At 43.4% G+C, this 12,493-nt stretch overlaps 1 protein-coding gene across 1 annotated transcript; it reads right to left on the bottom strand.

Annotated features, from left to right (window-relative positions):
- Positions 1–1,893, bottom strand: LOC107767778 (uncharacterized). Its single transcript, XM_016586868.1, has 2 exons — positions 1,815–1,893; positions 1–701 (listed from the first exon to the last, which is right to left on the bottom strand). Exons 1-2 carry the CDS (start codon positions 1,891–1,893, stop codon positions 1–3), a joined length of 780 nt encoding a protein of 259 aa, XP_016442354.1.
- Between the last annotated feature and the right edge of the window lie 10,600 nt (positions 1,894–12,493).

The raw sequence follows: 12,493 nt of genomic DNA, 5'->3' as shown, positions 1-12,493 counted from the left end.
CTATGCTTCTTTTTTCTGTTGGGTTGTCGTACTCTCTAAGGAAATGCAATAACATTCCCTGGACGTGCGTTGTTCTCCGCTTATGCTGAATATTCCCCATGGTGTTGGGAATTTAATTAGATGGTATAGGCTGGAGGGGATGGCTCTTTTGGGATGTATCCATGGTCGTCCCACTATGGCATTGTACGCGGTGGCCTGATCCATGATGTAGAATGTCGTCTCCATAGTCATGTCGCCGGCCAAGATGGGGAGTGTAACTTCCCCTGCCATCCGCTCAACTGCATTATTAAAACCAGTTAGTGTGATACAGCGCGACACTAACTTATCCACATGTTTTATTTGGGTGAGGACTCGGGGATGGATAATGCATGCTCCACTTCCATCATCCACCATGATACGTTTGACATCAGTGTCTAAAATGCGTAAAGTAATTGTGAGGGCATCATTATAAGGGAAAGTCAAAATGTCGGCATCTGACTCATCGAAGGTGATTTTCCCCTTGTCACTTAATACCTCTTTGAGGTACCCCTGTCGTAACATGTTTACGACTCCTTGTCTGAGGGCAATGCAATCTTCTATTTTTTGCCCACGTTCCTGGTGGAACTCACAGAGGGCGTCGGATTTTCTAGAGTTCGGATCGGATCTCATCTTTGGCGGCCACTTTAACTTTGTTCCCAGTTTCTCAAGAGCATAGACTATTTCTGTAGGTGACACACAAAAATTGTGAGTAGATAATAAGGGGGTATTCCTCTCTCGTTTCGGTGAGTCCTTGTTCTTGGCTTGGATGGACCTTCTTCATAGCGGAGGGAAGGTGCGGCGGGCGCCCTGACGTATGGCTGGTGTCATTCCCTATTGGGTCGCGAGACCGGGTGATCCCTCATATTGTTGTCTCTTCGTTCTTATCTGGATTTGGTGTGTACCGAGATTAGCTGATTAGTTGGTATGTTAAGGTTGTCCTTATCTGCTCGGACCTCGGCATCATAAGCATTATGGATTTCGTCCCAAGTGGTTAGAGGATATTTTATTAACCGGCTCAATAATTTTCTAGTTGCTCTCGAACTATCTCTACTCAACCCGTTTTGGAAAGCTGCAATCGTCATCCCTTCGGACACATTCGGCAGAGTCATTCTTACTCTGTTGAATCGACTTAGGAAGTCCCTCAGTCCCTCTCCCAAGGACTGCTTGATAGTGAATATGTCGTTTACTCTTGCTTCGGCATTCTTGGCTCCGGCATAGGAAGTTACGAACTTATCGGCCATTTCCTCTAAAGTTTCTATGGAGCGGGCTGGTAGCGGTAAGTACCATGTTAATACCTCTCCCTAAGGGTTTTGCCAAACTTCTTCAGCAAAATAGAGGACACTTGTTCCTTGGCGAGGTCGTCTCCTTTCACGTTGGTGACGTAATGGGTCACATGATCCTCAAAATCGGTTGTTCCGTCATATATCCTGAGGTAGGTTGGCATTTTGAAGGTCTTTGGTATGGCATACGGGGCTGCTTTGTCATTGTATGGATGCTCTACGAACCTACATGTGTCCTTTTCTGGCAGTAACTTAGGGGCGTCCGGTATCTTGTCGACTCATTCAAAGTATTCTTTTATCTGGTCTTGGAGTGCTTTGTTTTCATTCTCCATTTCCTCCATCCTATTTAGAACGGCAGCGATGGCACTATATCATTTGCATTTTGAGTAATATTGTTAGTGTTATACCTGTTGTCGGAGGGTTTGGTCGGTTGCATCGTTTGTTTGTTTGTTATATCATGTATGCTCTTACAATTTCTATAGTCGTGCTTGGAGTGGGCATGTTGAGCATGCTCACCAGTGTATCTGTCAGCCATGCCTTGAGGAGCTTCTTCAGGGCTGGTGGTGTTCCTTCTTCTGTGGACATGAGAGCTCATTTTTCGTTGGGTTTTGTTATACTACAATGGGGGGAGGAGACCTCTCGCGCCTAGGGGAGGCAATAGGCATCATGTCTTCGCCTAGAGTTTCATAGCTCTCATTGATAGCATTCATGAGGTTGCTAGCGAGATCACCTGTTACCTTCTTCCTCTCTCCTTGGATACCTGCCATGTAGGTTTTTGTACGTACAAAGAATAAAAGAGATCTTGAGGTTTGTGAGGTTAGTGACTTGTGTTAGCTATAGATCTAAAGGAAACTAAAAAATTAACTAAGAAATCCCCATAGACTGTTCCAAATTATTTGAGCAAAAATATAGATCTTGGTTAAACTAATTAAATTTATACAAATGAGGGTTAATCTTAGTTAGTAATAGAATCCTAAAGATGAAACTCTCTGCAGTGTGATAATGTAACGACCCGACTGGTCATTTTGAGTGTAATAGCCCCGATCCCCTATTTATTGCCTTCTCTGTGTTATACTATGGTTATTTGACTTGTCGGGATGTTTGGTTTTGGTTTCAGGTGAGTTTCGTAGTGAAATGGGACATATAGTCCCTAAACTGTAAGGTTAAGTCGTAGGAGTTGATCGTAGTTTTACTTGTGTGAAGACGAATCCGGAATGGAGTTTCAGCGGTTTCAATAGCTCCGTATGGTGATTTGAGTCTTAGGAGTGTGTCCAGATGTTGATTTGGAGGTCTGTAGGTCATTTTGGCATAAATTGGTGGAATTTTGGAAAGTTTGACCAGGAGTGGACTCGGATTTCGATTTCAGAAGTTACAATAGGTCTGTAATGTCAATTATTCATTGTGTGCAAAATTTGGGGTAAATCGGAGTTGTTTTGGTATGAATCGGCATTGGTTTCGGAATTCGGAAGTTCATAAGTGCTTAGGCTTGAATCGATGTGCGATTCTTGATTTTAGTGTTGTTTGATGTGATTTGACGCTTCAAGCGTGTTTATATGATATTTTAGGATTGTTGGTATGTTTGGCTGAGGTCCCGAGGCCCTCAGGTGTAATTCGGACCATGTTCGATGCTTTTCGATTTATTGTGGAATTGCAGAAATTCTGGTTCTCCTAGTTCTAGTTTCCTCTTATGCGATCGCGGAAGAGGGGTCGCGATCGCAAAGCTCTGAGATTTGGCAGGCGTGGTTTGGTGATATGCGACCACGTGATGTCTTATGCGATCACGAGGCTGGGTAGGTTAGTGCATCACGAATGCGTGGGTGGTGTCGCGTTCACGATGAAGGAAGGGGAGGTCTGGGAGATGGGTGCACTACTCTATGCGGTCGCATTTTGGTTCACACGATCGCGTAACCCTGGTACGTTTCTCACCGCGTTTGCGTAGTAGATTTTTGAGCTGTTGGTATTCGGTTTAAGGCAAAGTTTCGAGGGATTTTTAGAGGGATGGTTGGGGTAAGAGTTATTAATTCATTTTTTATTAAATTCCACAAATCTATCATTGATTTGATCATTTAATTATGGATTTGGGTTGAAATATTGGGAAAATGAAGGAAACTTCTTAGGCCGAATTTTGGGGATTTGAGCGAGATTTTGGTATCGGATCTGTGTAATTCTTGTATGGTTGGACTCGATATCGAATGGGTGTTTGGATATTCTAATTTTGGTCGGGTTCCGAGGTGCGGGCCCGGGTTGACATTTTGGGGCGATTTTTCAATTCTTTGCTAAGATCATAATTTATTCATTTAAATTAGTTTCCTATAGTTATATTTATAGTATGAAATTATTTTGGCTAGATTCAAGCCATTCGGAGTTGGAAAATCGAGGGAAAGGCCTTCTAATTGATTGATTTAGCGTGGTTTGAGGTAAGTGACATGTCTAACCTTGTGTGGGGGAAATTCCCCTTAGGATTTTGCATTGTTATGATAATTTGTGATATGTGAAGGTCGGGTACACAAGGTGACAAGTGCGTACACGGGCTAAATGTTGAAATTTCAATTTTAGCTACGTGGTTTCCTTTTCATGCCTTAATTGAGTTACTTTAGCATGTTATAGTCACCATGTTTAGCCTAATTTCGCATGTCTACTTGTCTTATCTCTTATTTACAACTTGTACTCCATGTTTAGTTGAAGTACTTGCTTTCTCAATTCTGTATTCATTACTTAACTGTGGGATTCTTTCTTGAAATTGCTATCATTAAAGTATCTTGATGTTAAGTTTGGTGCTGAGTTGCAAAAAGTTCGTTGTTTCTGCTAGGGAAAGGTGTAAGTTGTGAAATTTCATTTTGTTAGTTACTATGCTTTGGTTTTCGCTTTATTGTTGATGTTATTGTTTGGTTGTTGCACGAGGTTTCTGCCGTGCTGTTGTTATTGTTTGCACGAGGTTTTCTCCGTGCGGGTGTTACTATTTGCACAAGGTTTCTACCGTGCCGTTGTGATTATTGATACGCATGCGGTGATATAAGGCCTGGGTGTTGAAACGAATGCGGTGAGATAAGGTGGGCTTGATATGCGTAGCTAGTAGGGGAACTACTAGAATCCATGCAGTGTGATAAGGTGGGCTAAACCGCGGGATGCTATTTCAGGAAAAATTATTTTCAAAACTAAATGTAAAGGCTCCCGCGGTGATATAAGGAAAGACTGTGATTTATTTTTATGATTTGGGAATACGAGGCGGTACCTCGGGAGTGCCCTATTGATCTTCTCTATTTGTTGTATTGTTGGGGTGTTGTTTCCTTAACATGTAAAATCAGTGTTTTCCTTTCATGATTTTATTAGCTTCCTTGATTTATGTGTTGTTACTTTCTATAATTTCTTTATTATTTCCGTTCCCTGTTATTTCAGTATATCATTATATTTTCTGTCTTGCTTCTTATTATCTCCAGTAGGGCCTCGACCTAACCTCATCACTATTAGGCTTGACACTTACTGGGTACCATTGTGGTGTACTCATACTACGCTTCTGCACATGTTTTGTGCAGATCCAAGTACATCGTATCAGCCTCGGTATTAGCACGTTGAGTTGCTTGCTTTGGAGACTTCAAGGTACACTTGCCCACATCTGCAAGCCTCGGAGTCCCTTTCTACCATGTTCGTTTCTTATTTCTTTACATCTTTATAGACAGTGATATATAGGAGTGTTCAGTACTGTATCTAGAGCTTGTGACTTATACTTTTACCGGGTTTTGGGGGGAGTTGCAGATTTTATTTCATATAGTTGTTGATATTTTTGATATTTAAATTATCATTTCAGTTATTCCGCATGTTTGCTAGGCTTACCTAATCTTAGGGATTAGGTGTCATCACGACATCCTACGGAGGGAAATTGGGGTCATGACAAGTTGATATCACAGCTCTAGGTTCATTGGTGTTATGAGTCACAAGCAGGTTTAGTAGAGTCTCGTGGATCGGTATGGAGACGCATGTACTTATTTCGGGAGGCTATGGAATTGTTAGGAAAAGCTTCACTTCTTTGATTCCTTATCGTGTGAAATCTTTGACTTCGGATTTTAAATTTCTGTCTTTCTATTCTCTCACAGATGGTGACGACACGTACAGCTGGATCAGATGACCAGACATCCGCACCCCCTGCTAGAGCCGCGAGAGGCCGGAGCCGGGGCAGAGGCCGAGGATGTCTACATGGTGCAGCCAGAGCACCCACACGAGCTGGTACAAAGAAGCCACCAGTAGCTCCAGTTGGAGGGCAGGCACCTGAGACGTCTGTTACTGCACCAGCCCTCCAGGAGACTCTCGTGCAGTTTCTGAGCATGTTCGGTACCTTGGCTCAGACAGGGTTGATACCACTTTCTCCTGCCATATCTCAGGCTGGGAGAGGAGCACAGACTCCCGCCGCCCGTACCCCAAAGCAGCAGGTTTCGGTTGATCAGGTCCTAGAGGTCATATCAATGCAGCCGGTAGCCCCAGTTCATCCCGAGGATAGGGCAACAGTTTTTTTAGAGGGAACAGCTCAGGCTCGAGAGGTACAAGAAGTACCACCCTCTTACTTTTAGTGGCTTGGCGTCAGAAGATGCCCGGGGTTTTCTTTAGGAGTGTCATCGTATCCTTCGTACTATGGGTATTGTGGAGTCTAGTAGGGTTGTTTTCACTATGTTCCAGCTTAAGGGAGCGTCCTATCAGTGGTGGCAAGCATATGAGTAGGGTAGTCCAGCCGAGGCAGCTTTGCTTACTTAGACTTAGTTCTCAGATATGTTATTTAGGGAGTATGTTCCCAGAGTCTCAGCTATGCATGGCACGCAGAGTTTGAATAGTTGCACTAGGGTTCTATTACCGTGTCGGAGTATGCGATCCGGTGTAGTGATTTGGCTAGGCATGCACCAGCCTTGGTTGCTACTGTTAGAGAGTGAATCCGTCCATTTATCGAGGGGCTCAACCCAATATCAGATTTAGCATGGCCCAAAAGTTGGAGATAGATATCGCATACCAGTAGGTAGTGGGTATCGTTAGGAGATTGGAGGGTATGTTGACTCGGGAGAGAGAGGAGAGGGAGGCCAAGAGGTTTCGAGATTCTAGCACATATAGTGGTACCCATGCCACAGTTGCAGCTCATCATGGTAGGGGCTATGTAAGTCGCCATGTTCATTCAGCACTCCCGCCTTCCAGCGGTATTCCAGCCACTCCTAGGCCTCAGGCTCCCTATTATGCACCGCCATTATCTAGTGTACCTCCTACACGGGGTGCTTTCAGAGGTTAGTCCAGCCGATCAAGCTCGAGCCAGCCACGTCCCCCAAGAGCTTGTTTTGTGTGTGGTGACACTCATTATATGGTGAGGGATTGCCCCAGACTCAGGAGGGGTGCACCTCCATCGACTACTCAGGCTCCACATATTCCATCGGGTCCTCAAGCTTCTCAGTCCATGGTCGCCGTACCAGTTGTCACCCCATCTGCGCAGCCAACTAGAGGTGGAGGTCGAGTAGGTAGAGGTCGCCCTGGAGGGGGAGGACAGGCCAGATATTATGCTCTTCCTTCTAGGACGGAGGCAATTTCATCCGACTCTATCATCACATGTATTATTCCGGTCCGTCATAGAGATGCATCAGTCTTATTTGATCCAGGCTCCACTTATTACTATGTGTCATCTTATTTTGCTCCATATTTGGGTGTATCCCGTGGTTCTTTGAGTTCTCCTATCTATGTGTCCATACCTATGGGAGATTCTATTATTGTTGACCGTGTGTATCGGTCGTGTTTAGTTGGTCTTGGTGGTTTTGAGACCAGAGCCGATCTATTGTTGCTTAGTATGGTAAATTTTGATATTATATTGGGCATGGACTGGTTGTCGCCATATCATGCTATTCTTGATTGTCACGCCAACACGGTAACGTTGGCTATGCCAGGTTTACCGCGGTTAGAGTGGAGGGGTACTTTAGATTATGTTCCTAGCAAAGTTATCTCATTTATAAAGGCTCAGTGTATGCTTGAGAAGGGGTGTAATGCTTATTTAGCTTTCTTGAGGGATGTCAGTGTTGATACTCTTACCATGGAGTCAGTTCCGATAGTGAGGGATTATCCATATGTATTTTCAGTGGATCTTTCGGGCATGCCACCCGACAAAGATATTGACTTTGGTATTGATTTGTTACCGGGCACTCAACCCATTTCTATTCTACCCTATCGTATGGCCCCATCAGAGTTGAAAGAATTAAAGGAGAAGTTGCAAGAGTTGCTTGATAAGGGCTTCATTCGGCCCAGTGTGTCGCCTTGGGGTGCTCCAATCTTATTTGTAAAGAAAAAGGATGGTTTTATGCGCATGTGTATTGATTATCGCTAGTTGAACAAGGTTACAGTGAAGAACATGTCTATATTGCCACGTATTGATGAACTATTTGATCAGCTAAAGGGTGTCAGAGTGTTCTCTAAGATTGACTTGCGTTTAGGCTATCATCAGTTGAAGATTCGGGAGCCAGATATCCCAAAGACTGCCTTCAGGACTCTGAATGGACATTATGAATTCCTTGAGATGTCTTTTGAGCTGACGAACGCTCCAACAACATTTATGCACTTGATGAACAGTGTATTTTAGCCCTATCTTGACTCATTCATCATTGTATTTATTGACGACATTTGGTGTACTCCCGGAGCTGGGAGGATCATGGGCAGCACCTGAGGACTATGCTTCATACCTTGAGAGAAAAGAAGTTATATGCAAAATTTCCAATGTGCAAATTCTAGCTAGATTCGGTGGCATTTTTGGGTCATATAGTATCGAGTAAAGGGATCAAGGTGGATCATAAGAAGATTAAAGCAATGTAGAGTTGGTCCAGACCGTCTTCAGCTACGGATACCCGGAGTTTTCTGGGTTTGGCGGGGTATTATTGTCGATTTGTAGAAGGTTTCTCGTCTATTGCAGCACCTATGACCAGATTAACCCAGAAGGGTGCTCCGTTCCGGTGGACCGAGGAGTGTGAGGAGAGCTTTCAAAAGCTCAAGACATCTTTCACTACAGCCCCAATATTGGTGTTGCCTTCGGATTCGGAGTTTTATATTGTATACCGTGATGCATCGCGTATTGGTCTCGGCACGGTGTTGATGCAGGATGATAGGGCGATTTCCTACGCGTCTAGACAGCTGAAGGTGCATGAGAAGAACTATCATGTCAACGACCTCGAGTTATCACTATTGTTCATGCCTTGAAGATCTGGCAGCACTATTTGTACGGTGTCCCTTCTGAGGTCTACACCGATCACCGGAGTCTACAGTATCTGGTCAAATAGAAGGATCTTAACTTGTGGAAGCAGAGGTGGTTAGAGTTTCTTAAGGACTATGATGCCACCATTCTATATCATCTCGGGAAGGCCAATGTAGTGGTCGATGCCTTGAGTCGCAAGGCATAGAGTTTGGGCAGCTTAGCATATCTACTGGTAGTAGAGAGGCCATTGGCTTTGGTTGTTCAGGCCTTGGCCAACCAGTTTGTTAGATTGGATGTTTCTAAGTCGAGCCGAGTTTTGGATTATATGGTTTCTCAATCTTCTCTTTATGATCGTATCAGAGAGCGTCAGTACGATGACCCCCATCTCCTTATCCTCAAGGACATAATTTAGCACAGCGATGCCAATGATGTCATTATGGGGATGACAGTTTATTACAGATGCATGGCAGGCTATGTGTGCCATATGTAGATGGCTTGTGTGAGTTGATTCTCTAGGAGGCTCACAGTTCGCGGTACTCCATTCATCCAGGTGTCGCGAAGATGTATCAGGACTTGAGGCAACATTACTAGTGGAGGAGAATGAAGAAGGACATAGTGGAATATGTAGCTCGGTGCTTAAATTGTCAGCATGTGAAGTATGAACATCAGCGGCTAGGTGGATTGCTTCAGAAGCTAGAGATCCCAGAGTGGAAATGGGAGCAGATTACTTTGTTAGGCTCCCATGGACTCAGAGGAAGTTCGATGTAGTTTGGGTGATTGTAGATAGATTGACCAAGTCAGTTCATTTCAATCTAGTGGTGACTACTTACTTTTCAGAGCAGCTGGTTTAGGTTTATATTCGTGAGATTGTCAGGCTTCATGGTGTGCCGGTATCTATCATCTCTGACAGGGTACGTAGTTTACATCGCAGTTCTTGAGGGCCGTACAGCATGAATTAGGCACATGGGTGGAGTTCAGTACAGTATTTTACCCTCAGACGGATGGACAATTCGAGTACTATTCAGATATTGGAGGATATGCCTCGAGCGTGTGTGATGGAGTTTGGGGGTTCTTGGGATCAGTTCTTACCGCTTATGGAGTTTCCCTACAACAATAATTATCGGTCGAACATTCAAATGGCCCCGTATGAGGCTTTGTATGGTAGGCGGTGCCGGACTCCGATGGGCTGGTTTGAGCCGGGTGAGACTAGGCTATTGGGTACAGACTTGGTTCATAATGCTTTGGAAAAGGTTAAATTGATTCAGGATCGACTTCGTACAGCCCAATCCAGACAGAAGAGTTATACGAATCGAAAGGTTCGCGATGTTGCATTCATGGTTGGGGAGCGGGTCTTCCTCCAAGTTTCGCCCATGAAGAATGTTATGAGGTTCGAGAAGAAGGGAAAGCTGAGCCCTAGGTATATTGGAACTTTTGAAATTCTTGAGAGGGTTGGAGAGGTGGCCTACAGACATGCACTACTACCTAGTCTAACTGCAGTTTATCTAGTGTTCCATGTTTCTATGCTCTGGAAGTATCATGTCGATCCGTCTCATGTGTTAGACTTCAGCTCAATCCAGTTGTATAAGGATCTATCTTATGTTGAGAAGCCGGTGGCCATTTTGGATAGGCAGGTCCGAAAGTTAAGGTCGAAGAACATTTCTTCAGTCAGCCAGTTGAGGAGGCGACTTGGGAGACCGAGCATGATATGCGTAGCCGTTATCCTCATCTTTTCACCACTTCAGGTATGTCTCTATACTCGTTCGAGGATGAATGTTTGCTTTAAGAGGGGGATCATATAATGACCCGGTAGGTCATTTTGAGTGTATTATCCCTGATCCTCTATCTATTGCCTTCTCTGTGTTATATTGTGGTTACGTGACTTGCCGTGATGTTTGGTTTTGGTTTCGGGAGTTTCGGAGTGAAATGGGACATATAGTCCCTAAATTGGAAGGTTAAGTCGTAGGAGTTGACCGTAGTTTAAATTGTGTGAAGACAACTCCAGGATGGAGTTTCAACAGTCCCAATAGTTCCGTATGGTGATTTGAGTCTTGGGAGCGTGTCCGGATATTGATTTGGAGGTCTGTAGGTCGTTTTGGCGTAAATTGGCAGAAGTTGGAAATTGGTAGAATTTTGGAAAGTTTGATCGGGAGTGGACTCAAATTTCGATTCTGGAAGTTGGAATAGGTCTGTAATGTCAATTATGACTTGTGTGCAAATTTTGGGGTTAATCATACTTGTTTTGGTATGAATAGGTGTTGGTTTCGGAATTCAGAAGTTCATAAGTGCTTAGGCTTGAATCGATGACTAATTCATGATTTTAGCGTTGTTTGATGTGATTTGACACTTGGAGCATGTTTGTATGATGTTTTAGGACTGTTGGTATATTTGTTTGAGGTCCCGAGGGCCTCGGGTGTAATTCAGACCATGTTTGACACTTTTCGGTTCATTGTGAAATTGCAAAAATTCTGGTTCTCCCAATTTTGGGTTCCTCTTATGCGATCGTGGAAGAGGGGTTACGATCGCGAAGCTCTGCGATTTGGCAAGCGTGGTTTGGTGCTATGCGATCGCGAGATGGCTTGTGCGATCGCGAGATGGCTTGTGCGATCGCGAGGCTGAGTAGCTCAGTGCATCGCGAACGCGTGGGTGGTGCCGCGTTCGCGAAGAAGGAATGGGAGGTCTGGGATGTGAGTGCACTACTTTATGCGGTCGCGTTTTGGTTCACGCGATCGCGTAACCCTGGAACGTTTCTCACCGCATTCGTGTGCGATCCTCCGCGTTCGCGCAGTAGGTTTTTGAGCTGTTGGTGTTTTTGTTCTTTGCGATCGCGTAGGAATTTCCGTGATCGCGTAGCATAAATAACTGAGCAACAGACTTAAATTTCAAAACAAGGGTTTATTTTATTATTTCACAATTGGGACTTTGAGAGCTCGGTTTAAGGCGAAGTTTCGAGGAATTTTCAGAGGGATTGTTGGGGTAAGATGTTTTAAATCGTTTTTGATTAAATTTCACTGATCTATCATTGATTTCATCATTTAATTAGGGATTTGGGTTGAACAATTGGGGGCAAATGGAGGAAACTTTTAAGGCTGGATTTTGGGATTTGAGCGAGATTTTGGTATCGGATTTGTGTAATTCTTGTATGGTTGGACTCGATATCAAATGGGTGTTCGGATTTTATAATTTTGATCTGGTTCCGAGGAGCGGGTTCGACTTTTTGGAGTGATTTTTTAATTCTTAGCTAAGATCATTATTTCATTATTTAAATTAGTTTTCTATAGTTATATTTATAGTATGAAATTATTTTGGCTAGATTCGAGCCGTTTGGAGTTGAAAAATCGAGGGAAAGGCCTTCTAATTGATTGATTGAGCGTGGTTTGAGGTAAGTAACTTGTCTAACCTTGTGTGGGAAAAATTTTCCTTAGGATTTGGTATTGTTGTGATAGTTTGTGATATGTGAAGGCAGTGTACGCAAGGTGACGAGTGCGTACATGGGATAAATATTAAAATTCCAATTTTAGCTATGTAGTTTTCTTTTTCATGCCTTAATTGAGTTACTTTAGCATGTTAAAGTCACCATATTTAGTCTATTTTCGCATGTATACTTGTCTTATCTCTTATTTGCAACTTGTATTACATGTTTAGTTGAATTATTTGCTTTCTCAATTCCGTATTCATTACTTAACTGTGGGATTCTCTACTTGAAATTGCTATCCTTAAAGTATCTTGATGTTAAGTTTGGCGCTGAGTTGCACAAAGGTTGTGGTTTCCCGTTAAGGCAAGGTGTAAGTTTTGAAATTTTATTTTATTAGTTGCTATGCTTTGGTTTTCGTGTTATTATTGAGGTTATTTTTTGGTTGTTGCATAAGTTTTTTGTCATGCTGCTGTTATTATTTGCAGGAGATTTTTGCCGTGCGGTTGTTACCATTTGCACAAGGTTTCTGTCGTACCGTTGTGATTATTAATACGCATCCGGTGGTATAAGATCTAGGTGATGAAA

The sequence above is a fragment of the Nicotiana tabacum genome, chromosome 21 (assembly GCF_000715075.1).
Source record: "Nicotiana tabacum cultivar K326 chromosome 21, ASM71507v2, whole genome shotgun sequence".
Lineage (NCBI taxonomy): Eukaryota > Viridiplantae > Streptophyta > Magnoliopsida > Solanales > Solanaceae > Nicotiana > Nicotiana tabacum.
The sequence above is the reverse complement of the archived record's forward strand: the minus strand, read 5'-3'. Positions and strand labels throughout refer to the sequence as shown.